This window comes from Mirounga leonina, unplaced genomic scaffold (genome assembly GCF_011800145.1).
Source record: "Mirounga leonina isolate KUSES-001 unplaced genomic scaffold, KU_Mleo_1.0 Mir_166, whole genome shotgun sequence".
NCBI classification, from domain to species: Eukaryota; Metazoa; Chordata; class Mammalia; order Carnivora; family Phocidae; genus Mirounga; species Mirounga leonina.
The window spans coordinates 28205995-28232644 of record NW_023270418.1 but is presented as its reverse complement, the minus strand read 5'-3'; the positions used below and the strand labels follow the sequence as shown (position 1 = coordinate 28232644).

At 57.0% G+C, this 26650-nt stretch overlaps 1 protein-coding gene across 1 annotated transcript; it reads left to right on the top strand.

Annotated features, from left to right (window-relative positions):
* The first annotated feature begins 1806 nt into the window (after nt 1–1806).
* VWCE (von Willebrand factor C and EGF domains) lies at nt 1807–26430 on the top strand. The gene is made up of 20 exons (XM_035012955.1): nt 1807–1916; nt 4351–4445; nt 4552–4641; nt 4963–5091; nt 7293–7409; nt 9520–9636; nt 10524–10652; nt 11482–11915; nt 11998–12091; nt 13744–13826; nt 15231–15318; nt 16963–17048; nt 18365–18482; nt 18960–19045; nt 20347–20443; nt 21489–21571; nt 22633–22723; nt 22805–22887; nt 23198–23288; nt 25391–26430. The coding sequence occupies exons 1-20, from the start codon at nt 1807–1809 to the stop codon at nt 25993–25995; spliced, it is 2826 nt and encodes a 941-aa protein (XP_034868846.1). The 3' UTR covers nt 25996–26430.
* The last annotated feature ends 220 nt before the right edge of the window (nt 26431–26650 follow it).

The following is a 26650-nucleotide window of genomic DNA, read 5'->3' as shown; positions in this document are numbered from 1 at the left end:
CCGATGCGGGGCTCAATCCCAGGACCCTGGGATCATGACCTGAGCTGAAGGCAAACGCTTAACCCACCGAGCCACCCAGGTGCCCAAACACCGAAACACTTTTTTTTTTTTTTAATATTTATTTATTTGACAGAGATAGAGCTCAAGTAGGCAGAGTAGCAGGCAGAGGGAGAGAGAAGCAGACGCTCCACTGAGCAGGGAGCCCAACGCGGGGCTCGATCCCAGGACCCTGGGATCATGACCCGAGCTGAAGGCAGACGCCCAGCCGACTGAGCCACCCAGGTGCCCCTTGAAACACCTTTTAAGTAACAGTGAGGAATTCAGCATGAGCAGCGCAGGGAGAAAGTGAGCCTTTGTATGTTTAAGGCATAAAAGAAAGATTCTTTAGGAGCCTGAGCGTCCTTAGGACTCAGGATGGACATACGTATGAAAGTTGCACTCATGATACAGAGTATTTTGGTGATCTACTTGCTGAGGATGTATTGCTTAAATTAGAAGATGGACCAAGACTAACAAGGTGAGATAATGGGCCTAAATCTGAACGTCTGGGAAAGCTCAAGCACACAGGTTCAGGTAGGGAGATTGCCTTAGTAAGCTGCTTGTGTTTAGGAAACAACAGTAGCAACATAAAAGGGTGACAGCCAGAAACACCTCCAGTGGAGACGGTTATGAACCACCAGCATCATGCGTTTGCCAGAAAAACCAAGTCCTATTAGGCTGTGTTAATAAAAGTATGGTATCTGGAAGGAAGGAAGCTAGAGTCCAGACAGACCATTGTTGGCACCCCATGGTCATTTGTGGTCACCAGTGTAAAGGAGCTCAGTGACAGCCTAAGGTAGCCAGTGGGAGGGCAGCTGCAGAGGCAGAACCAAAGGAACTGGGGTTATTTAGCTGAGAAATAAAAGCACTTGCTGACAAATGTAGTTTTTCAAAACTGGCTTGGGCTGCCTTTTGACAGGTAGTGAGTTCCTTATCCTTGGAAGTGTTTAAGCAAGGATCTGGGTGCCTAGGGAGGACTCCTACACAAGGCAGAGGGTCATCCTTCCCGCCTCCTCCCACTGGATGATCCCGATTTTCCTCCACCTGCTCACCACTTGCCCGCCTCCCAGTCTCTGATTGTGACCTGGGGCAGCTGCAGAAGGGGGCAAAGAGGAGCCTCTAGGTTCAAGACCCTCTAGTGCCCCCTGGCCAGGGGTGGATCCACTGACCCGCACACCCAGGACCAGTGTGCAGACCTGCTGCTGGCAGGCGGAGAGCCAGCCTAGAACTGCCCAGCAACGAAATGACCCAGCGTCCCACCTTCTCGGGACAACGCTGGCAACTCCGGCTCCACCGAGACCAGCAATTCCCCGGGCGCACAGCCTCCAGCACCAGCCTTGCTCCGGCAGTCTCCTTCCTCCCCCGGCCTCAGTCTGACGCCCACACCCCTTCGCAGGAAGCCGACTCCCAAACCCGGGCAGGGGGCGTGGGCCGAGGCTGAAACCCCGCCCCCAGGGGTCCCTGATCTTTGCCCCCGCCCCGGGCTCCGCGCCTCCCCCAGAGGCCACCGGCCGGCGGGCGGCGCTACCTTTTGTGTGTTTCGCTCCGAGGTGCCAGAGACCCCCCCCAGCCGTCCGCCGCGTCTCCTCGCGGCCCCCGGCCCCTCCTCTCGGAGTCCCCAGCCCCCCTGCTCCGCTCCGCGTGCCAGCTCGGGGCTCGCTGGTTCGCTCCCCGCGGCGCCAGGAGGAGGGGCGAGGGCCGGCAGCCCCCTCCCCCGCGCGCCGCGCCAGAGCCCAGCCAAGCCGGGGGGACCCGCCGCCGCCGGTCATGTGGGCCGGACTGCTCCTCCGGGCCGCCTGCGTCGCGCTCCTCCTGCCGGGGGCCCCGGCCCGCGGCTACACCGGGAGGAAGCCGCCCGGGCATTTCGCGGCCGAGAGGTAAGCGCCTCGCGCCCCTCCCCTGTCCCGTCGCGGGGGCGCACCCGGCGTGGGGCAGAGGGGCTCCCGGGAGCCGCCGGCAGCCGCCGGCCGGGGCTCCCCTCCGGGGCGCTGTCCGCGCGCGGGCGCAGCCCAGGGGGTCCGGACAAAGAGACAGCAGCCTGTGCTCTGGGCGGGAGCTGTCCTGGCAAGGACCGGTGGCGGGGGGGGCTGGAGATCCAGGCGCTGCGTGAGCCCCTCTGAGTCTGCCCTGGGGCGTGGACCCCTGGCGAGGGCAGCCCGGGACGTGCCACCTGGTCTCCGGAGCGGCTGGCCGTCGCTGGCGAACGGGCCTCCCCGGCCGGCGCGGCCGCTCCGGGGCTGGGGGCTTCCCCTGCGTCCAGGCTGCACGCTCGCCGTGGACCTTGGAACCGCCGGGCTCTCCCTGGGTTACGTTTCGCTTTCCGCCTGTGTGTGCGCGCGGGCGGGGGCGGGGTGTTTGCCCCTTTGCTCTCTCCCGATGGATGCCACCCTCCCCTCGAGTCTCCTCCCGGCGAAGGCCGGGCCGCCGCGGGCCGCGAGCGCGTGTGTGCGTGATGCTCCGTGCGAGGGAACACGGTGTCAGCGCGCGGCCTGGCCCGCGGCCACCGCCTCGGGGGGCGCGCAGGGGGGCGGCCCCGCCGGGCTCGCAGCTCGCGCGTGTGTTCCGCAGCCACCGCCAGTTCCTGCCCAGATGGGCCCGGCTCCGCGGCGCTTCGGAGCCTTCCAGCCACCTGTCTCCCCGTCAGCGCCCGCCCGAGGAGGCTCCTTGGGGCGCTCGGCCCCCGCCCACCCGAGGGTGCGGCTCCACCAGCCTCCGGGGCATCCTTCCGGAGCCCCGTCTGAGAAGGAGCTGCGGGCTCCGCTTTCCCAGGCTGCCGCCATAATGGCTCTAGCCGGGGCGGTGGGGACACAGCGCGGCCGCCGGCACCTCCCACCCCCCAGGGCCCCGCTTCCTTGCTTCTTCTGTGATGACTTCAGAGAAGGAAACGTCTCTTTGAGGCTCCAGGCACAGTTTGCTGCAGGTGTTTCTGTGCTGCCACGTGCCCGCAGTTCTCCTTCCCAGAGTACTTGTCACATTTGACAGCTCTTCTCCCTGAGTGGAGCGAGTCTGCCTTCGCCATCCTTGTCCCCCAGTGCCTGCTGCCGCCCCTGGCACCTGGGGGGTGCTCCGTACACTGCCTGACCGGCAGGATATTCCCAGCAGGGGGAGCGCACAGTTGGGGAGGGTTTTCTTGTCCCTCTTCCGTGGTGCCAGGATTCCCAGTTAAGAGCGGGCTGGACTCCATCACTCTGCCCAGCCCATCACAGGACCAGTTCCAGTCACCGCCTCCGACCCCGGCTGGGCAGTGCACCTGCTGCTCCCTCCCCTTCTCCACTCCCACAGCTTGCCCCTTCTCTTGCCTGTCTCAGCCCAGATCCTGGCCTTCCAGGAAACCTCCCCTGACCCTCCTCGGGACTCCAAAGCCTGTCCCATTGTGGGGCACTGGTTACATTGTTTTGTTATCACCTGGGTCTTTGTCTGCCCAGCGCCCCTGGGGGAGGGGAAAGTGGCTCGTTCATGGCTCTTCTGCCATGCATCACCCAGTGTCGGGCACTCTGGCTCCCCTTTACTGGCACCCACACCTGGGGAATGACATCTCTGGCTCCCCTGGGGCTGCCCTCCTCCTTTTTCTGCTGGCTTCCTTTCTCAACCTTTCCCTCAACAGCCATTTAGTGAGCACCTGCTATGTGCCAGGCATTGCTCTGGACACTGAGGGAAACAAAAAGGATGAAGCCCTGCTCCTCAGAGAATGAGAGGGGAGACAGACAATGAACGAATCAACGAATTGATAAGTAATTTAAGGTCCCAGGAAGTAAGTGTTAAGAAGAATAAAGCAAGATAAGGGTGGGTAAGATGGATCTCTCTGCGAAGGCGCATGAGCAGAGAAGAGACCTGGGTAAAGGAGGGAGTGAGCTGGGTACATTTCTGAGCAAGAACCTTCCTGATAGAGGGAACTGCAAGTGCAAAGGCCCTATGGCAGCCATGCCTGGGGCTCTTCATCTATTGCTATCTTTCCCCCTCAGTGCTGAGGCCCCTCTGAGCACCCCACCCCCCCAGCCACTGTGCTCCGTGTTCATGTGGCAGGTCCCTGTAGGAGGCTGCCCCGCCCCCCTTCCCCCAGCCACTCTGCTCCGTGTTCACATGGCAGGTCTCTGTAGGAGGCTGCTGTCTGTTCTCTCACACCTTTGTCTTTGTCCTGCCTCCAGGAGAGACTGGGTCATTTTTCTTTGGGAACTTCCCACTGCCCCTCTGGTGGGTTTTAAGAACTGTTTGTTGACTGACTTACTGACTGGCTGGGAGGCTTTCACTGCACGGCAGGCCAATCCCTCACCCAGAACAGAAATGTGGCAAGTGCTCTCTCCTCTCTCCTAGACGCCGGCTGGGCCCCCACGTCTGCCTCTCGGGCTTCGGGAGTGGCTGCTGCCCTGGCTGGGCCCCCTCTGTGGGCAGCGGGCACTGCACCCTGCGTAAGTGCCTGTTCCCATGCCCCAGACATCCTCCCCAGCAGGGCGCTGGCTCCCTGGGCTGGCCTGAGTAGGGCCCCCACTCCCTCACCTGCATTTCTCCTCTCAGCCCTCTGCTCCTTTGGCTGTGGGAGTGGCATCTGCATTGCTCCCAACGTCTGCTCCTGCCAGGATGGAGAGCAAGGAGCCACCTGCCCAGGTAACCGGGGCTGGGCCATGGCTGATGGGAAGAATTCTTTTGGCGCTGCGACTATGTGCCAGGCACTGGGCTTTTGTCTTACTTAGAATATCATCTTCCAGCAACCCACTTAGGTAGGCCTTCTCATCCCCATTTTACAGATGAGGAAACTGAGGCACAGAAGTTAGTGGCTTGCCCAGGGTTACCTGGCTAGTAAGTGCCAGAGCTGGATTTAAGCCTCCAGGGCCACCTTCCCAGCAGGATTTAGGAGGAGCCCCGGTGAGGTGGGGGTGGCGGGCACTGCGGCGTGCGGTGTGCTCACGGGTGTGGTGCCTGTTTTAGAAGCCCACGGACCCTGTGGAGAGTACGGCTGTGACCTTACCTGTAATCATGGCGGCTGTCAGGAGGTGGCCCGAGTGTGCCCTGTGGGCTTCTCCATGACAGAGACGGCTGTCGGCATCAGGTGTACTGGTGAGAGACCTGGGCGCCATGGGGGGTGCGGCGGGCGGGAATTCTGTCTCCTCCTCCGTCCGTCTGTCCATCCTGCCAGGACAGTCTCCGGAGAGATGCAGGCCAGGCCGAGCGAGGCCGAGCTCTGCTGGGAGCGTGGGCAGGGAGGCAGGCAAACCCAAGAAATGGGCCCCTTCTGCTAATGAGCACCTCTTATGGGCCAGGCACTGAGCTAGGGACTGCGGTGACGCGTGGTGGCTTGGTCCCTGCTTCTGAACAGGAGGAGGGGAGACAGGTCAGGATAACCACGGTCCCATGTGATGGGGCCGTAACTGGCCAGGTGCCGGGAGCCGGGCCCACGGAGGGGCAGATAACCGGCACTGCAGGTGGGTTGACCGCGGAAGGCTCCCTTGGGATCGTGATGTTTGAAAGACGAGGAAAGCCAACCTCAATACTTATTTTGTAAAAGTGCTGTGTGTTTGGGATTCTAAAACGTTCTTACAGGCAAAGTCTGTCACCGTCCTCACAGGCAGCTACTGGGACCAGTTTCTTGCATATCTTTCCAGAGAGCTGAAAGGAAGCCCCCACCCTTGGTTTTTTGGGGTTTTTTTTTTTTGAGTTTTGACTTGGTAAAAATAATGTTTCTTCTGCACACATGAAAGTAAAAAATAACTTATTTTGGAACTTTTGGGAAGTAAAAGAAGGGTAGAAGATGAAAACTAACATGTCCCCAAAGTCCCTACCCAGAGATATTTGTTACTAAAATGAAATTGTGTCTTCTGCCCTTTTCCCTGGATGTGTGTTTGTGAGTGTGTGTACCTGTGTGTGTGTGTGTTAGGTGTGCATATGTGTGTGTTTTATAAATTGGGCTCATACCTTATGCAGAGTTTTTATTCTTTTTCTCACTTTATATTGTGGGGGGGACTAGTCCTTACGGCATAATTTTTTGCGGCCGTGTCTGTAGGTTCTCTGCAGGGTTTCACTACTCCTAGTAAAGGCTGCAGTAAAGAGGCTTCTCATCAGCCTCTCTCCTTATTCTCAGAGGGAGAACCATTGGGTCAAGGGTCTCACTGAGGAGTTTTGGTGCTCGGGGCTCATTGCAACATCAGAGGAAGGCTGAAGCAATTCATCCTCCCCTGAATGCTTCCTGGGGAGCACTTTCTGCACACACTTCTTGTTGCTGAGGCAAACCGGAACTGGGGACAGCCAGAGAACATTGTCAAAGCTAGCCCCAGGTGGGGGAGGGGGGGGCACCACCATGAGGGATCCCAGTGGGATGGGTTAGTCAGGGTGGGCTTCTAGAGGCGGTGGGTGTGGTCCCAAGGGGCTGGCTGTGGGGAGAGCAAGTGGGGAGAATGAAGGTGTCCAGCAGGCATGGGGTCGGGGGGTGGGAGACACAGATCTTGTAGGTCCTAGAGAGCCGCCGTGGTTCTTAGAGAAGGGAGGCCGTGAAACCAGGGTGGGGAGTTCTGTTCGGTGGCGCCCCTCACCCCACAGTCCTGAACTTCCCCAAAGGACTGCTTGGATCTAGTCACCCCACCCTGGGCAGAAGCCTCAGGGCCTCCTCGGCACTCCACAGCCGGGCCTCAACCCATTGCTCCAGCCTCCCGCTGCCCCAGCAGGAACCTCAGCTCTGGCCAGCCTGGTGGCGGGAGGAAGCTCTTCAGACTCTCTCTCCTCCCAGTGCCTCCTGGTCCTCTGCCCATCTGTCCTCCAGGCGTTCCTCCGGCCTCGTGGGCATGTGGCGTGGCTCTTAATGTTATCAGACTGTAACCAGTTAGAGAGTCTGTGCCATGTCTTGGTCACATTTGTGTCCTCAGCGGTCCTCCTCCAGATCTGCTGCATACAGGTGGTGCTCAATAAGCACTTAATGGAATTGAATCAGCCTTCCTGCTCACTCCTCTCTGCCCTGCTAGGGTTGCCCTGCGGTGGGGCCATTGGAAATGGTTCTGTCTCAGCCGTCCTCTCTGTCCTCTGGTCTGTGTGGGTCACAAAGGAGCCTGGCCCCTCGGCCTCTGCTCTCTGGTGGTTCCCTCATGGCTGATGACTTTCCTGGTGGTGCCTGGTCTTTCTTCCTGGGGTGTGTCGGGGGGGGTGGTGGTTTCCCCCCTGCTGAAGGCAGGCTTTGCTTGGGGACAGCGTCCTTGTGGGGTCGCTTTTCTTCCCCTGTACGCAAACAACGTGCAGAGTGGTCTGTGCAAGGATACTTTCTCTCTTCGCAGACATCGATGAATGCCTAAGCGCCTCCTGCGAGGGCCAGTGCGTGAACACGGAAGGCGGGTTTGTGTGTGAGTGTGGGCCGGGCATGCAGCTGGCTGCCGACCGCCACAGCTGCCAAGGTGAGTGGCCCCGGGGACAGGTAATGATGATGCCGTTGCCGCGGCGGCTGGGCTTGGAGTCGAAGGCATGGCGGCCCCGCCCAGCCCAACGTGTGTGCGCTCCATGTATTACTGCATTTCCCGGTCCCCCGAGGCAGATCCTGTTATCATTCCCTGCTTTACTGATGGGGAAACTGAGGGTCACCCAAGGCCATTCCAGCAGGAAGCGCTGGGGTCAGCTTGAATCCTGGCATGTCCAACTCTAGGGCCCCTGCTCTGAGCTGGCTCTGCAGGGTGGCGGGATAGGGCAGGAGAGGCCTAGGGGAGGGCCAGGGGCAGGACGGAGGAGGCCACGGAGATGAGGGAGGGCCATGGGAGAGGTGTTTCACCCACTGCCTTCATTAACTCCATCTGCCCTGCTGGCGGCCTGGCTGCCCCATCTGGTGGGGAGGGGCAGGAGGACATTGGGGTGAGGGGTAAGTTCTGGGGGAGCCCCAGGAAGAGAAGGATTCTGCTCCTGAGTGAGCAGGATGAGGGAGATCTTGTAACATAATTACCTCTTCCTTGAAGATGCCTTTTACTTACAGAAGGAAGCGAGGCAGATAAGGCAAAAGATCCCCCGTGAAAGTGTGGTATTGTTTTTATTGTTTGAAATAGTCATAAATTGTAAAATAAGTTTTAAAAATGGCTACCTCCAGACCCTCTCTGCTACTCCTGCGCTCCGCTCTCCCACGGGAACAACCCTGATGTCTTAGTCTGCTTGGGCTGCTATAACAAAATCCCACAGACTGGGCCATTTACACAACAATTTATTCTCACGGTTCTGGAGGCTGGGAAGCCCGAGGTCATGGTGCCAGCCCGTTCACTTTCGGCTGACAGCCCTTCCTGGCTTGCAGACGGTCTCCATGCTGTGTGCTCATGGAGAGAGAGAGCAAGCTCTGAGGGCTGTTCTTATAAGGGCACTACTCCCATCATGAGGGAGCCCCCTTCAAGACCTCATCTAAGCCCAATCACTGCCCAAAGGCCTCACCTCGAAATCCCATCACATGAGGGGTTAGGATTTGAACATGTGCATCTGGGGGAACACAGCTCACCCTAGCACCTGGTTATTGCTCTGATGCATGTCCTCCCTGCCTATCCCCACGACGTGTACACACACATACACACTCACAGAGATAGGATGAGCAGCTAACAGGTGCAGAGCTGGATTCCGGCATCGTGCTAAGCACTTTACATGCATTTTCTCATTTCTTTCTCGTAATGAACTTGTGAGGCTGGTACTATTTATTTCCATTTTCCTGATAGGAACACTGAGGCTTAAAGAAATTAAGTAACTTGCCCAAGATCATGTTAGAGCTGGGATTTGAGCCTCTGCTTGCTTGTTCCTCTCAGCAATCTGTCTTGAAGATCTCTCCACATCAGGGTAAATGGACCGGCCTTGCTTTTTTTAACTGCTGCCTGGGGCTCTGCAGTGCAACGATCCCACAGTGGACTAACTCTTCTCTTATTGATGGACATATACATTATTTCCAGTTTTTCACAATTTCAAACAATGGCATGGGGAAGCTTTGACACAGGAGGTACTATAGAAGCTGAGTTTTGAGGTATGAGTAGGAGTTTTCCCCCAGACAAGATGGACAGGGATCCCAGGCAGACAAAAGAACATGGGCAAAGAGGGAGGCCCACAAGAACATGGTGCATTTGGAAGGTGGCAGAACAAAGGTGGGGGACAGGGAAGATGGGAAAGGCCGTCCAGGGCTTGTGAGCTGTGGTGCGGCATCGATGCCTGTGGGAGCAGAGAGTGGCCCAGATGTTTGGTCAGATTATCCAGGACACTGTAGCACAAGGCTTGGGAGGAGCAAGGGGAGATGCATCAAGCTGTTGCTCTTCTCCAGACCAGAGGCAAAGGTGGCCCAGGCTGGGGTAGGGCAGTAAGGATGGAGAGAAGAGGGCTGACCCAGAGAGGACTTCGTTGATAGGCTGAATGTGGGTGGTGAGAAAAGGAGGGGTTAGGAGGGTCTCCCACGGCCCTGGGTGGGGGAGGGGATGGCAACGGGAGAGGAAGAGGGGAGCACACGGTTCTGACACTCCATGGGGAAATGAGCTGCAGCCTTGCGCTGGTCCCTTGCAGACACTGACGAATGCCTCGGGACCCCCTGTCAGCAGAGATGCAAAAACAGCATAGGCAGCTACCGGTGTTCCTGTAGACCCGGCTTCCATCTCCATGGCAACCGGCACTCCTGTGTAGGTAAGGTGGGGGGACCCTATCATCTTCATACTTAGGATGCCCGTCAGGAAGATGGGCAGGGCGAGCCCAGGGACAGGGAAGGGCCAGCGGTCTGGACCTCCTGGCCGCCTGGAGCCTGTAAGCACTTGAGCCTTTGCTCAGAGCCTGCCTTTCCCTGGGGTTGGCGTGGCTCCTCGTGAAAGACCCTGTCTTGGACTTTTCCTGGCCACGTGCCACTTTTATCCTGTTATGTTTCTCTTCCACCCCTCTCCCAGATACGCCCCAAGGATTCCTCTCTGCTCACCCATTTTCTTGGCTGCCTTTCCTCCCCTTGGTAAATAAAGCATGTTATGTCTTGGTTCCTCTGGTTTAGAAGGAGACCCCTGTTTTCTCAGCCCATTAGCGGAAATTTCCAGAAAGGGATTGGCATGTTTGGCTTAAGCTTGGCTCATGGGTTGAAGGTGGGGTCCCATGGGCCTGAAAACAGACCTTGTTCTGGCAGAGTTTGGTATTTGTCCCAAAGCCTACCTTGAGCAGTGCAACGTTTCTTGAGACTCTTTTTCAGAAGGAGCCACACCATCCCCTACCCACACGTGGGAAGGTGGAAGGTTTGGAGATGAGATTCCCAGCGGGGCTCATCCCCACCAGCCAGGGCGTAACCATCGCTGGGTAGTGCTGGGGGATGAGTCACTGGTGCATCCATTAAATGCCAACTGGGTGTATGAACCTTCCAAAGGGATTTCAGCCCCACTCCTAGACGTCTGAGTCACGTCCCACACCCTGAGGCAGGGATAGACCCTATAAGAACATGGCAAGGAGACTTCCCCAGCTTTCTGGGCTTAGGGATGTTGGAAGAAGGGGTCGATCGCCCCAACAAGGCAGCTGTTGGCAGCGAGGCTCTCCTACAGATGTAAACGAGTGTCGGAGGCCGCTGGAGAGGCGAGTCTGTCACCACTCCTGCCATAACACCGTGGGCAGCTTCCTGTGCACCTGCCGACCTGGCTTCAGGCTCCGAGCTGATCGCGTGTCCTGTGAAGGTGAGCGACCAGCCCTGCCTTCACCTACCCAGGCGCCGACCCAACGCTAGGCCCCGCCCCGGTCCACCCAGGCCCCACCCCCTCCGCCCCCCGGCTCACCCAGACCCCGCCCCTGCCCTCCCGGGCTCCACCCCTACCCTCTCGGGCCCCGCCCCGCCCTCCCGGGCCCCTCCTCACACACAGGCCCCGCCCCTGGCCCTCCCAGGCCCCGCACCCTGCCGGCCTTGGGCCTTCTTCCTTTTCCATCCATTCTTTTTCAATTCATCTTGTTATTTCCAACTCTTCACTTTCTCATTTACGCCTTCCACTTTTTTATCCTCATCCTCCCTTGTCATTTTACCGTTTCCCTAGCGCTTTTGTTTTCTTGCAAATGGTAAAAGGGGAAAACAAATGATAGAGGAGCATGTGACAGGAGTCCGGGAGCCTGGGCTCCCAGGGACACTTTGGGCAGTGTGGGGTCAGCTCACTCTGACATACGTCAGCAGTGCGCCCGTAAACATGCGTACAAGGTCATCTAAATACTGAGCATGCTCTTTCTAGTCCACGGCAAGCTTTCCCCAGACTGTTCCTTCATCCCGACCTCAGCATGCCCTCCTGGGAAGCCACATCTGGGGGGGGCGGGAGCAGGGGACCCACTCCCAACCTGTCACTTGGGCCTGCTCCTGTGGTGCTTTTCCATCCCCATTGTGCGATCGTCACTGTAGCCCCCGTGGTCTTGGGTCGAACTGGTGGTATTAGACCCGTTTTGCTGATGAAGAAACTGGTCCAGAGACATCCAGTGACTGGTGGTGGAGAAGCTGCATTTAAGCCCCCTGGTCTTCCGTTTCAGCTTTCCCGAAAGCCGTGCTGGCCCCATCGGCCATCCTGCAGCCCCTGCAGCACCCGTCCAAGATGCTTCTGCTGCCCCCAGAGGCGGGCCGGCCTGCCCTCTCCCCCGGACACAGCCCTCCTTCCAGGGCTCCGGGGCCCCCACCTGGGGTCAGGACCACGAGCCTGCTGTCTCCCACCCCTGTGCCACCCACATCCTTGCCCTCCGCCCCAACTCGGCTGCTGGCCACCCTGGTGGCCACCCCCGTGCCTGGTGCCTCCCTCTTGGGGACCCTCGGACCTCCCTCACGACTACAGGAGGTGACCCCGCCCTTGCCCAAGGGCCCAGCAGCCACACAGATGGCACCGGGGTTCTCTGCCTGCTGGCACCTGGGAGCCATGTATGAATCAGGGAGCCGCTGGACAGAGCCTGGGTGTTCCCAGTGCTGGTGTCAGGTAGGTGGGAGGGATCCTGGGGGCTGCCCGGGTCTGGTGTCCGGGGCCTTGTGATGGCTGGAACTCCTGCTTCTGCTTCCAGAACGGGGAGGTGACCTGTGAAAAGGTGACGTGTGAAGCTGCTTGTTCTCACCCGATTCCCTCCAAAGATGGGGGGTGCTGCCCATCGTGTACAGGTGGGAGCTGGTCTGGGGAAGGCTGTGAGTTCCCCACATGGTCCGACTTCTTCCCTTCCCCAGCCCTTCTGCAGCTGAAAGGCTGTTCTCCAACTTTTGGGGACATTAGAATCACTTGGAGGTTAATTCCTGGGTCTCATTTATCCGGTGTGGGCAGGGCCTGGGAGTTTGCATTTCTTTTTTTTAAAGATTTTATTTATTCATTTGAGACAGAGAGATACAGAGAGAGAGCGAGAGCATGAGTAGGGGAGAGGCAGAGGGCGAGGGAGAAGCAGGCTCCCTGCCGAGCCAGGAACCAGACGTGGGGCTTGATCCCAGGACCCTGGGATCATGACCTGAGCCGAAGGCAGATGCTTAACCATCTGAGCCACCCAGGCGCCCCAAGGGGTTTGCATTTCTAACAAGATCCCGGGTGATGCTGCTCTTGCTGGTCCAGGAACCACACTTTGAGAACCACTGGTGTATGCTGTGGTATCCCTCAGGGGGAACTTTTCATCTTCTGGGGATCCTTTTGAGCTTCATTCATTCATTCATTCATTCATTCATTCATTCAGTGAGTTTCTCCAGATCTACCCAGCAGTCCCCCTACCCTGCCCCAACTCTCCTCCTACAGCCAGGAGAGTAATCCTTTGTAAATTCTGTCCTCGCTCCTTTTTTTTTTTTTTTTTAAAGATTTTATTTATTTATTTGACACAGCGAGAGAGGGAACACAAGCAGGGGGAGAGGGAGAGGGAGAGGGAGAAGCAGGCTTCCCGCCGAGCAGGGAGCCCGATGTGGGGCTCGATCCCAGGACCCCGGGATCATGACCTGAGCTGAAGGCAGACGCTTAACGACTGAGCCACCCAGGCGCTCGTCTGTCCCCTTTCCAATTTACTCCCATAACCTGCTTACAGTTTTTCACTTGTTTCCCCTTGCTGTTGGGATACAGACCCTAAATCCTCACGAGTCCTTTGACAGAGCTTCTCAAACTCACTCCACAGGGGGATCCCTGGGATCTTGTTAAAACACAGCTTCTCATTCCGTAGATCTGGGGAGGGGCCTGAAATTCTGTGTTCTCTGAAGCTCTGGGGATAAGACGCTGCAGTGAAGACATCTTCTGAAGGGTTAGAATGAGAATAGACGTAGTGGTTTCTTAATGATAATCGTGACCTTTTGCCATGTTCCTACTATATACTGAGCCCTGAATGTGAATGGCTGGGCACCTGACGTGTGAGGCTGTGGATCCTTCCAAGGCCCCTGCAGGGCACGTGGTAGTGTTCCCATTTTACGGTAAGGACAACTGAGTCCGTAGAGGTTAAGTGACATGTCCAAGGTCACTCAGGTTAACTGAACAGACAGACCAGGTTTTTGAACCCAGGGCTGCCTGGCTGCCTTTCTTGCCATATGGGAATAAAATGCCATGTTCTCAATAGAGTCCGGGGTTTACAGACATGAATGGAACCCTCCTGGGCCATCTTCTGTGGGTGTCTCCTGCTTACTTCTCCAGGGGTCCTAGGACAGCACAGTCCTGGGTACCTGGATCTGCCATGCCTGGGGCGTCCTGGCTGGTGAGAGAAAGTTCCAGGTACATTACGCCTGGAAAAGTAATGAGACCTCAAGCTTCCTCTACTTTGAAGAGGTCTGATGCCTCCACTCCTGTTTGTCTTTCAAAGGCTGTTTTGACAGTGGCGTCATCCGAGCTGAAGGGGACGTGTTTTCCCCTCCCAACGAGAACTGCACTGTGTGTGTCTGCCTGGTGAGCATCACAAGAGCCCCAAAGCCTTGCGGGTATTTTCCTAACCTTTGGGGGTTTTAGAGGAGGAGGGAAAGATGAGCTTGTTAAAGGTGAGCTTGTCAAATGGAGGGACAGTTCCCAGGTTGTGGATTTTGGGTGGAACCTGTCGAATTTAAAGGCGTGGGGGGTCTGTGGAGTCGAGGAGCCTTGTGCTGAGCAGCGAAGAGCCAGCAGGCAAACAGGGTCCATCTGTCTAGGAAGGGGAGGTGATGGAACTCCCTCGGAAACTTCCCACCAGGGAGGCTGTTTTTCCCTCCAGGCAAAATATTTGCCAGCACAATAAAGGTATCCACATTTGGGACGGAGGAGGCTTATTACCAGGCTCAGCTTGTTAAGAGTATTATTTTGCTGTAGGCCAATTTGCTTCTCTAAGAATAGTTACTAAGCACCTACTATGTTCCGGACACGGCCAGGTGCTGTCCCACAGATTAGATTAGGAGCACTCCGTGCTACCAGGCTCGGGGCTTGGGGCTTTTCTTCTGTCACTTCACCCGTGGCTCCTGGCAGCTCGTCTGGGTCAGCTTTCCTGTCCCTGTTCTACAGATGAAAAGACGGAGGCATGAGCTGGGCTTTGAGGCGAGGTCTCTCTGTATCCATGGCTTGGGCTCCTCCTCCCACCCTTCACTGCCTCCCTCTGACCATCACTGGCCTGGTGGCGAAGGGTGGCAGCCGTCATGGAAGGCAGAGGGCGGGGCATGGAGACGATGAGCACCACCCTTTACCGAGCCCCCCCTCGGGTGCCACGCATATGCAGCGGCCGAGCACTTTCGTGGGTCATGTGGCACGAATCCTCCGCAAGCCCCAATGGAGGCGCCGTTTCCAGCTCCTCACAGATAGGGAGACTGAGGCTCAGCGGGCTGACGTACATTGGCCAAAGTCACATGACTCAGTGGAGGAGCAAACACTGCTTCTCAGCTCTGGCTGGCTCCAGAGGAGGGTTTTTGTTTTTTTGTTTTTTTGTGGGTTTTTTTTTTGCCTTAATTTCAAATTTTGAAATTTAGTTTTAAAGTTAATTCTTTGACTAGCCAATAGAGTCACCTGGTTCAAAACTCAGATGCACAGGAAGGTGTCTCCGGTGGAGTAACCTCTGTTCGCCTCTCCCCGGCATCCTTCCAGAGCTTCTGTATGCTGTGGGAGGATGTTCTCAGCACACCGTAGTAAACACCAGGACCTGGGTCCCTGCACACTGTCCTTGTTGTCACCGTGGTGGCATTCAGAGATCTTGGATGGCTTCCTTTAGGAGGCTTTGGGGTTGGGCAGGAGACCTGAGGAGTGGCTTGAAATAGGGAATGAGCTGAGAGGCGGGAGGGCCTGGTTCTCCTCCTCCCCTCTGCCCCCACCCAGCACCATCTCTCCCCTCGTCAGGCCGGAAATGTGTCCTGCATCTCCCCCGAGTGTCCTCCCGGCCCCTGTCAGACCTCCCTGAAGTCAGATTGCTGTACTTGTGTTCCAGGTCAGTGACTCTTTGGGGGTTGGGTGGGGGGTAGTTTAGCTCTTTTGTGTGTTTTTGGGAGCAGGGTGAGCGGAGCAGAGGATAGGGATTGATTTTTGCTTTAGAAACTCAGATCAAGGGCGCCTGGGTGGCTCAGTTGGTTAAGCAACTGCCTTCGGCTCAGGTCATGATCCTGGAGTCCCAGGATCGAGTCCCGCATCGGGCTCCCTGCTCGGCAGGGAGTCTGCTTCTCCCTCTGACCCTCCCCCCTCTCATGCTCTCTGTCTCTCATTCTCTCTCTCTCTCTCAAATAAAAAAAAAAAAAAAAAAGAAACTCAGATCAAGTGGAGCATTTCAAAGTACCAGTTTAATTGAGCACCTACTATGTGCACAGTGGTTTGGATGCTAGATAGGGCTCCCCGCCCCAGGAGGCGCCTTCAACACAGCCAGGAAGGGGTGTGAGTCCACCCTTGGCATGGCTCTGTCTTGAGGCTGGGAGGGCGTCTCCCCTTCCCCACTAATGAGTTGGTCCTTTGTTAAAAATGTGGTTCTCTTTTCCTGGGATGACCTCATCATCATCACGAATGTTCCCTGACGGCTCTGTGCTGTTGCTTGCCAGCCCTTGATCTCATTGAATCCATGTGGCTCAGCCTCGAGGGAGTACTATTCAGAGCCCCATTGTATAGGTGACAAAACCGAGGCTCACTGAGGTCCTCACTGCCCAGAGACGTACAACCAGTTAATACAAGAACAGAACTTGAAATCAAGCCTACCTGCTTGCAAAGCTGGTGTTCTTTAAAAAAATGTTTTTCTTAACTTTTAAATGTTATTTTTAGCTAAGACATTTTTGAATAGTTAATATACTGCCTATGAAGTAGTAACCGTTATCAGCTCTTATCAACCCTATTCTACAGATGGGAAGACTGAGGTTTAGAGAAATTAAGGATGTTGCCTCAAATCCCTCCCCACTGAGTTGCATAGCTGGGATTTGAACCCAGGGCAGTCTGACTAAGCCAGGTGGGCCTGGGCTAGCTTGCGGACTGTTTCGGTGGGGGGATCCTCGGATTAGAGGTTTTCACTGACTTCTCCTGGTCTCCAGGGGATGGCTTCGGCGCCAGACCTTGTCTTAGGCATCTGGGGCAGTCTCTTTTCTTTTTTCTTTCTTTCTTTCCTTTTTTTTTTTTTTTTAAGATTTTATTTATTTATTTGAGAGAGAGAGAGAGAGCACAAGCAGGGGGAGGGGCAGAGGGAGAAGCAGGCTCCCTGCTGAGCAGGGAGCCCAAGGCGGGACTTGATCCCAGGACGCTGGGATCATGACCTGAGCTGAAGGCAGATGCTTAACCAACTGAGCCACCCAGGAACCCCTGGGGCAGTCTCTTTTCATTTCTGCTTTTCTCTTACTTTTTAGTGATTCAGGAAGTCCCCTCCCTTTTTGGTTAAGGATCTTAGTTTACATGTGGTTCATTCTCCATCAGTTTTTAAGCAGCAGCTTAGTTTGTGTCAGGGTTTGGAGGGGAATGGTTGGCTCCCTGAGCGTGGTGCATGCTGTGGAGCATGGTGGGAGTGTGTTAGCTTCCCCAAGGCCCCCCCGACCCACTGTTCCCCTTTCTCTCTAGCTGCCCCAGCCCAAAGACCTTGAGCTGCCTCTCCCTTTCTCCCCTGCAGTGAGATGCTATTTCCACGGCCGGTGGTACGCAGACGGGGCTGTGTTCAGTGGGGGTGGTGACGAGTGCACCACCTGTGTCTGCCAGGTAGGTGGGTGCAGGAGAGAGGCCGGGCACAGGCCTTCGCTGGCATGCCTCGACCAGAAGAATAGGAGCTGCCATGCAGCAGAAGGGACACTGAGGCAGCAAAGGCATTATGGGGACCTGCATTCACCAAGGGCTACCCACAGTCTCCATGAAGTTCACCCTTCAGCAGAACTATTTATAGAGCACCTACTGTATGCCTGGAGCAATGCTGAGTGCTGGGGACACAGCTAAGCACAGGACAGCCCCAGTCCCCTCTTTCAGGGGGCCCACAGCCTAGGTGGGCCATGGGCAGGTGACTAGGGCTCCTGACTGGAGGGGAAGGCTTCTTGGAGGGAGAGGTGCTAAGTCGAGATCTGAGGGGTGAGGAATTTATTAGAAGAGGATCCGAGGCAGAGCAGGTGCCTGGCATGAGCAGATGGCAGGAGGTGAGAGCGTGTGGCCTGTTGTCAGGGCCTGAAGGTGTCCCTTCTGGTTGGGGCGCAGAATGTGGGAGACAAGTCAGGCAGGAGAAGACGCTGCAGACAGGGATGGTGCTTGGGTTGGGGTCCGAGAAGCAGGGCCTGGGGCCTGTAAGTGATTTTCCGAAGATTCTCAGGAGAAGCCAGCCAGGGAAGCGGGATAGGCAGGGGACAACGGGGTCTCAGGCTGATCCCACAGGGAGCTCTGGAGTGAGTTGCATGGCAGAGATGGCTGTGCCCAGAGGCCAGGGAGCTGGGCATCAGTCAGTTGTGTATGTTCTCTCTGCTCCCGGAGAGCGGAGTGGGGGGAGAAGGAACCGTCCAGGTACCTGGAGGGCCCATCCCCTGTCAGCCAAGGGCAGTACTTAGGGGAAGGGGTCTTGGGGAGGAGGGGGCCCCATAGCCTCTACCTCAGACTCAGTCATGAAGGGCTTTGCCGGCCAGGCTGAGGGCTCTGGGCTTGGCAGAGCTGCTGATGGGTTTTAGGTTTGGAGCCGTGCGATCCCACTGGTGCACGAGAACTTTCTCTGGCCGCGGAGTGAGGGCAGACTGGAGGGAGAGCAGGAGGCTGTTGCTGAAGTGAGGGGAAGTGGGGCTGGGGCTGCAGCCTGGGAAGGCAGGGACCCCCAGCCCAACAGCCGGGACATCCCAGAACACGCTCCCAGCCTTTCCCCGCTACTTCTGCCCCCCTCCCCCACATCACCCCACCCCCCCTCCTCCTACTCCTCCCCCCACCCCCCGCAGATTCTTTGTCACTTTTAGGAGGGTGACAGCCGCTTGCCAGCCTCCTCTTTAGCTTTCAGACGGCCCGAGGCTGGGAGCTGCCCTCACTGGCCTGTGCCCTTGGTTCTCTTCCAGAATGGGGAGGTAGAATGTTCCTTCACACCATGTCCAGACCTGGACTGCCCCCGAGAGGACTGGTGGCTGGGCCCTGGACAGTGCTGTTTCGCCTGCCGGGAGCCCACACCCATGACAGGTGAGGGCCCCCAGCCCTGCATGCCGGCCTCTGCCCCACCTGGGGCCTGGATGCCCTCCAGGAGGGCGGCGGCGCTTCACCTGCTGAGACCCTGTGTGTGTTTCTGGAAGCGTGTCTGTGTGTGTGGGAGCGGCATCTGCTCCCGTATGTCTCTGGGAGGGTGCGTGTTTGTGCGACTGTGTGTAAGTGCGCATTTACGGGCTCTGAGGTAAGCATCTGTTTGCGTGAGCTGCCTGTGTGAACCGGGCACGTGTCTGGGGGGAAAACTCCCTAAATGTTGGAGCTGGATCGGCAGCTGCAGGCAGCCCCTGGGCCCAGCAGGTGGGGCGATGGACGCTCTGCGGGACCCTCTGTGGTGGGAGTGAGCCGAGGCGGCTGTCCTTGGGTGGCAGGCACGCTGTAGGTTGGGCAGGCGTTCAGGGCCCTCCTCGGCCCTTGTGCCCACCCGCGCTTTCTCCCTCACTGTCCCCTGGCCAGGCTGCTCTCTGGACGACAACGGGGTTGAGTTTCCGATCGGACAGATCTGGTCTCCCGGTGACCCCTGTGAGTTATGCATCTGCCAGGTGAATGGCAACCTGCACGCCTTCAGCTGCTCCCCCCTCCGGCTGTCCCTGCCTCACCCCGAGCAGCCCCTCGGCCCTGACCGGGCCCTCCTGGCCAGGCCTCCCTGCTGCGCCCGAAGCTGGGCCACCTCAGCCTGCCCTCCTTCTCCCTCCTATGCCGGCAGCTTCCATTTGTACAGAAGGGGGTGTGACCTGCTGCTTGGGAGGAGTCAGGGGTCCCAAGGGTAGAATTTCCCTGGGCACGGATAACTGAAGGAGTGGGGTGACCTGAGGCTCCGTGGTTCGGGCCTTTCCTGCGACACTGCAGGGTTTTTCCTTCATGACCTGAATCTGTGACCTCAGCTCATCCGAAACGGATAAGGAGACGGTGCGCGGGTCTTAGAGTCAGATGGGCCCAGATGCAAATACAGCCGCTTACCAGGAAACACTGGTTACAGCTCATTGTTGAAGTACACGCTGGCTTTCCTTTTTGCTTTAGAAGAGCCTTTCGTCCATTGGAGCTTAGAGCTTTCTTTCTCAAAATGAGGTCCGTGCCCCAGTGGTGCCTGCTGGACGTGCAGAATCTCCAGATCCAGAGGTCTGGCTACTCAGACCTCCACACTCAGAATCTGCATTTTAATCCCCCGGGTGACTGGTGTGTAAGAGGCACGGCCTTCGAGTGTCTCGGATGCACCGTTTGTGAAAAAGCCTTAGACCCTTGCAAAACTTGGAAGCGTTTCATCGGAATTACAGTTGGGAGGAGGGCATATCCGCTGCCTTTCCCCTTTATGACTGATCCAGGGCACTCATAGTATGAGAAAGCTACACAAAAGCTTCATCAACATTCAGAGTCTTAGACAAAAAAAAAAAAAAAAAAAAAGAAAGAAACCATATGTGGTGCTTTTGTCTTCTGAAATAGACATTTCCGGTGGAATAGTTTTCTATAAAAATAGGATTTTATGGTACTCCGTAGGTTTGGGGTGAGCGAGGGTTCCAGGCAAAAGCTGAGTGAAAGAATTTGGATGGGGTGGTGGTGAGATTTGGCTGGTGCTGGAGAGGGACAGGAAGCCACGGAGACCGAAACCCCTCTCTGACCTTCCTTCTCCTTAGATAGGGAGGCTTTCGTGGAAGGCTCACACCCCCTTTCCCCAGGAGCCGGTCCTCTTTGTGGGGGACCCGCCACCTCCCTTCATGGCAAGCCTCGGCCAGTTTGCAGCGCTGTCCTTTCTTGGGGGTGGGGGGTGCTGGGAGGGCAGAGTGGGGCAGGGAGGCGGGGCCTGGTGTTACAGGTGGGGTCTTGGTGAAGTTCTTCCTTCCTTCAGGCAGATGGCTCAGTGAGCTGCAAGAGGACAGACTGCGTAGACTCCTGCCCTCACCCAATTCGGATCCCTGGACAGTGCTGCCCGGACTGTTCTGCAGGTAATTTCCTCCTTGGGGGGCTGCCCAGCACCCCCTGCTCCTCTTGGCGGGATCCTGCCCCCCTCCCCCTGCTTCTGGGCTTGTCCTGCACCAGGCTCCTCTGTGCAAAGGATGGACCACACGGGCTTCATCCCCGCAGCCCCACGGGGCCAGCCCGTGGTACAGATGATGAACGCAGGCTTCAGAGATACAAAGCCGTCTGCCCAAGGCCGGCCCTGTCTGGGTGCCAGAAGCAGATGTGGAGATACGCTGAGCTTCCAGCCCGGGTGGGGGGACCAAGGAACCATCCCTGTGAAACAATCAGGGAACAGTGAGAGAACATAACAATGCTGCTTTCTTTTTTTATATTAATGTTCCGCTTTTCCATGATTTCAGAAGTAACATTTTACTGAAGTACATACAGAAAGCAAAAATAAAAACAATTAAAAAGGGCCCCTTATCACTTTTAGCCTCGTGGTTTTGTTTTTCTAATCTCTCTTCGTGAAGTGTCTCTGTCTCTATGTCCCAGGTCTATAACATGTGTCTGTATCTAACAAATAACATACAGATGTTCTAAAACATTTCCCTGTTGTCCTATCACCTGCTTTCTGCTTCCTAGGATGTGATAAATGTCATCAAGGTGGCAACACTCAGATCAGACCTCAGTGGGCTTGGGGAAGCCCAGGGGAGGGGTGTGGGGGAATGTTCTGGAAGGTGGGGACTGGCTGAGTGGCTGGGGGGGAAAGAGCAGAGAGGATGGCAGTGGTGCCTGGGCCAGCCCCTCTGGCCTGATCCTGCCCAGGGAGGGGCAGAGGAGGAAACACTCCCTTCCCTGGAAGTGGAAACATTCTGATCCCTCTGCTAAATCCAGGGCAAAAAAAAAAAAGAGGTGGCACCCAGTCCAGACCTGTGTTTTGTCCCTTCCCCAAACCCCGGGGTGACTGCCTGGGGAGGCAATTGGCCTGACCTTTGCTACCCAGAAAGCTCTCGGACCTGAGCCCTTGGCAGGAGTCTGGTCACCGGCCACCTGCCCGGCGGGCGCTCACCCCCGTGCTCTCTCTGGCAGGCTGTACCTACACAGGCAGAATCTTCTACAACAACCAGACCTTCCCATCCGTGCTGGACCCGTGTCTGAGCTGCATCTGCCTGGTACGGCCCCCCCAGCCCTGACCCCTGTCTGTGGAGACTCCCCAGGGGCTGACACCAGCTCCTGGACCTTGGAGGCGCAATCCAGAGCCCTCCATGAGAAGGGTCACTCTGGGTCACGGGGAAGGTTGGCTCTCTCTAGCCCTGCCTGGGGTGAATCTTTACCCAGGGCCAGAGAAATCGTTTTTAAGCCTGCATGGCAAAAGTCCTCTGCTTCTGGGTGACCAGAGGGCATCTGGGGGGCTCCTTGTAGTATAGCGTGGGAGTGCTCCCTGAGCACAGGTGAGGGACTCCAGCCTAGGACTCTGAGCTGCGGTCTCAGACTCACACGATGGGGCTCTTACCGTGTGCCAGTCTGGCTGTCGGCCCTTTCCTTGCATGAGCTCAGTTAATCTTTGCAAGAATCCTGTGAGGTGGGAGCCACTCTCCTTTCCATCTGTGGGTCAGAAAAATGAGGCACAGCGAGAAGTGCCAAGAACGGAATCCTGGTATCCCGAGGCCGTGATCTCGGAGGTGCACTTTGCCCCGAAGCCAGACTGCCTCTCAGTCTGAAAAAGCATATGGGATTGTCTGTATTGTTTAGGACTGGGAAAATGGGGCAGAAAGGCCTTCCTGCCTGTGTTGCTGGAAACGTTCGATGCCGGTGGAGCTTCTTGCTCACAGTGGGTCAGGACGCAGCGTGGCCAGCGACAGGTCTGCGGGATCAGAGGAGCTTAGCGCCGAACGTCTCGGCCTCTGAGTGGGCCTGTTCACTCACATGCTTCGGGGAGCTTCAGGCTCTGGGTCCTTCTCTCTCCTTGGTATTTGGTGCTCACCTTTCCCGGGTAATTCGTGGGTTTGTTCCGCTAGGGCCTTTTGACAGATGAGCTGCGTGAACAAGGCCAGGCCCCTGGCCCTATGGGGCTTGCGTTCTGTCAGGAAGACAGACTCTTGACTGAGTGAATGAACCTGTCTCCGCACCACGGGGGCTCCGATGGGCACTCAGTGGCTCTGTGGCCATCCTTCCCGAGTGTCCCATCGGCAGCCCAGAACAAAGGGACTCGTGTGTTTTCTGTGTCGTGCAGCTGGGCTCCGTGGCCTGCTCCCCTGTGGACTGCCCCATCACCTGCACCTACCCTTTCCACCCTGATGGGGAGTGCTGCCCGGTGTGCAGAGGTGAGTGGGGGAGCCGCTGCCTCACGTCCCAGGCTCCCGGGGAGGACTTGGCTCACGGCCTGGTCTCCTCCACCCCTGCAGATTGCAACTACGAGGGAAGGAAGGTGGTGAACGGCCAGGTGTTCACCTTGGACGATGAGCCCTGTACCCAGTGCACATGCCAGGTAAGCTGGGCCTGGGGACTCGGGAGCGGCCCAGCCAGGGGACTGCTGCTTGCCTTTTGTCCCTTTGCGAAACTCTGAGCCCCCTTAGGCCACAGAAGCCCATCTTCCTCCTGCCTTCCCAACTTTAAACAGCAGCTAGAATGCCTTTGGATTTGATGGTATCCTCCCTCTTTGTGGGTTCCTTAAAGCAGCCCTACTGTGTCAGCCTCCATCCCAGGATCTTTCTGTGGGTGGAAGAGGCGCCTAGGGGCACTGTTACAGGAGGGGAGACGATCTGGGCTTCCTCATGTGTGTGCTTGTGCTTCCCCAGCTGGGAGAGGTGAGCTGTGAGAAGGTCCCCTGCCCTCGGGCCTGCTCCGACCCCTCTGGGCCCCCCGGGGACTGCTGTCCCTTCTGCCCAGGTAAGTGGGCCTCTGGGTCCTGAAGCTTCTCCGTGTCTTCCTGCACTTTACTCTTCTTCCCAGAAACCTAGCCCTTGTAAAGGGCTGGATGTGCGAAGCCCGGGCTCAGAGAGGGAATGTGTTCTGCCCGAGGTCACACAGCCAGCATGTGGTGAGGACACATGGTTGGGGCCCTGTGGTTAGCAGGTGGAGTACTGGGTGGTGGAGCTTTGGGAGCGGTGTGGGACCTCCTGGGGCAGGACAGCGCGGCACCAGATGGGGGTCCTCATCTGAGCAGGGTCCTCGAGAAACAGGAAACTCACCATGATGTAGCTGGCTCCCCATACTCCCACCAACTCTACGCTGTGTGTCTTGAATTGAATTTTTCTGATTTAACATGTCCATAAAGTACCTTAAATGTGGCTATTTTATGCTTCTTTTTTAAAAAAGATTTTATTTATTTGAGAGAGAGCGAGCACAAGCAGGGGGAGCAGCAGAGGGAAAGGGAGAAGCAGACTCCCCGCTGAGCAGGGAGCCCGATGCGGGGGTCGATCCCAGGGCCCTGGGATCATGACCTGAGCCGAAGGTACACGCTTAACGACTGAGCCACCCAGGTGCCCCTGCTTTATGTTTTTTAAACTTCCAGGAAGACATTGAATTTTTCTACTGATTTGTGGCCTGGATTTCCTCTTGGATGAAATACCTGTTTAACTCCTTTGGCCTTTTGAAGAGGATCCTCCATATTTAGGGTCGCTCTTTAGGTCCGTGGCTGAAGAAGAGCTGCCGTCAGGACTGGGGGGGCTGGAAGCATCCTGAGCCCCTATAGCCCTGTTTTGAGAACCATCGAGCACTTTGTAGATCTTGCTTCACTTAACCCGCCACAGACTCCTCAGCAAGCCGATGGTGATTATTCCCCCTGATTAGTCCAGAGACTAATCGTTAGCTAAGATGCCAGGCCGCGTGTGGAGCGTGTGACCCGTGTTACCTCAGCTGTGATTATATCTCCATTTTGCAGATGGGCAAATGGAGGCTCAGAGATGTTAGGTTTCTGTCTTAAGGCTGCACTCTAGCTGGCAGCGCTGGGCTCAAGCCCAGGTCTCTGATTCCTTCCCCTGTGCTCTGCTGCTTCCAGATGGGGAAACAGAGGCCCAGGGAGGTGAGGTGCAGAGCCGGGCCCCTTCTCCTGGAACACACTGCTTTGGCTACGTTCGCACGCGCCTCTTCCTAACAAGAGCGCCATAGAAGGAGAAAGCACTTTTTGTTGCACTAGAATATGAATTGTTTCCTTTTGATAATTCATAAAAGTCACAGTTTTCCTGAGGTATAGATCACATCCCGTACAATTCACACGCTCGAAGTATACAATCCGATGCCTTCAGGCAGGTTCAGAGTTGTGTGACCATCCTATAGGTGATTTTTAAAATACAGTCCATTCCAGATTTTCCGGGCTTGACAGCATCTGTCTCTTCCTGATCATATACCTTTCTCCAACACTCTTCCTTCTTGTGCTTCTTCCCACCCCATGTTCTCTGTGCCTAGCCTCTTCCTCTGCTTGTTCTCCTCCCATATATCAAGCCCTTATGATGTGCCAGGCTCCAGGCTGAGACTTAAAAGAAATTATTTTTTCAATAGACTTTATTTTCTTTGAGCAGTTTTCGGTTCCCAGCAAAAGTGAGCGAAGGCAGAGCCTCCCCGACTAACAACAGCCTACGCCAGATGGGACATTTGTTACAATCCGTGAGCCTCCCGCACTGGCACAGGATTATCAGCCCAAGTCTGTGGTTAACATCCGGGTTTGGGCTGGGATTTCCCACGCGCACCATTCAGTCAGTGCTCAGAGTGGCCCTGTGAGTTGTTAGGATGCCCATTTTACAGATGAGGACGCAGAAGCCCAGCGGAGTTATGCGCCTCATACAAGGTCACACAGCCAAGGCCTGGCAGAGTGACTTTGGCGGACTGCTTCCCTCTGCTCATGGTTCCTTTTTGGTCTCCCCCTGGAGGCAGGGGCCACTGGTCCTTACCAGGTGTGAGCAGCCCCTATCCCTCCCCGTGCAGCTCGTCCTGGGGCCGCCTCGGCCATCGGGAGAACCCCAGTGCATCTTGTTTCCTCCACCTCTCTCTAGATGGCCCAGAGAGGAAGGCGGTGGAGGTCGGCAAAGCAGCTCGGAGTGCCCGTGGAGATGCTGAGGCCCCGGTGAACTGTAGCTCCTGCCCAGGCCCCCCAGCAGTGCTGCCTCAGAAGTCGGTGCTCCACGTCCTCCAGCTCCATCTCAGAACGAACCTGTCTAACGCACAGACTTTACCCACGAGCCCCTCAGGAGCCCAGGCCTCACCCTCACCCCCTTTGGGGCCTGGGGGCACATTCCCAGGGGAGCCTGGGGCCTCCCAGCCCTCACCAGGGCCTTCGATCCCTCCAGGAGCCTCCACTCTACCTCCAGCCCCGCCCGGGGCTCCTAGGCTTCCTCCTGTTACTCCAGAGCCTTCAGCCTCAGCCTCTGGGGCCCAGACAGTGACCAGAAGGCCTTCTTTGTCTGCCATTGTCCTGACTGAAGCTTCAGCCCATTCCACGATGGCCCCCAGCCCCTCAGAGACCGCCGCCACCCTCCTCAGGCCTCGCAGAGTCTCTCCCGCCACCTCCAGACTCTCTGCAGCCCTCGCAGCCGCGGCCAGATCCAGCCCCCAGCGGCCCGCCACGGGGACCTCACGGGAGGATGAGTCCACCGGGTAAGCAGGCCTCCAGGTCAGGGCCGTGCCTGGGACACGCCAGACAGAGAAAACGGCCAGCAGCCCTGGGCGCTGGCGGGGAGGCTCTGGGGCCAATGAGGCCAGTGACACCCGACGCTCACTTCTGCAAGGCTCCTGGAGGGATGGAAAGTCCCCAGGGCCCCACGCAGCCTTGTCCCCAAGAAGCATTTGGAACGTGCTGTGAGAGCAGGTAATCGGCACTCTCCATGGTCAGTATCCTCCTTGGACACCACGGCCGGCCTGTCTTTTGAGGAAGGTCGGGCTGCTGAGCTCCCCGCTCTGGAGGAGAAGAGTCGGAGAGGGCCTGGGATTCCCTGGGACTGTGCCACCAGCCATCCTGCCTCCCTCCCTGAGGTTTCCTGATTAAAGGCTGTCTCAGTCTCCCCCAGACTGCCCTGCTCGTTCACTCTCGCCTTTGGAAAGGTGGGGAAGTGTCACTCCAAGCCCACGGGTGGTGAACCAGCGCCCACCTCAACCCTCCAGCGAGGGAGAAAAGCCGGCACCAAATGAGGGTGGCGTGGGGTGACGTCTTGTGGAAGCACCTGCTGCCTTTGGCTGGCGGGGGCTCCTCCCGTGAGAAGGGAAAAGACGGACAGAGGCGGCCCCGCGGGTTGGGTACCCTGGGTGGGAGCCTCAGA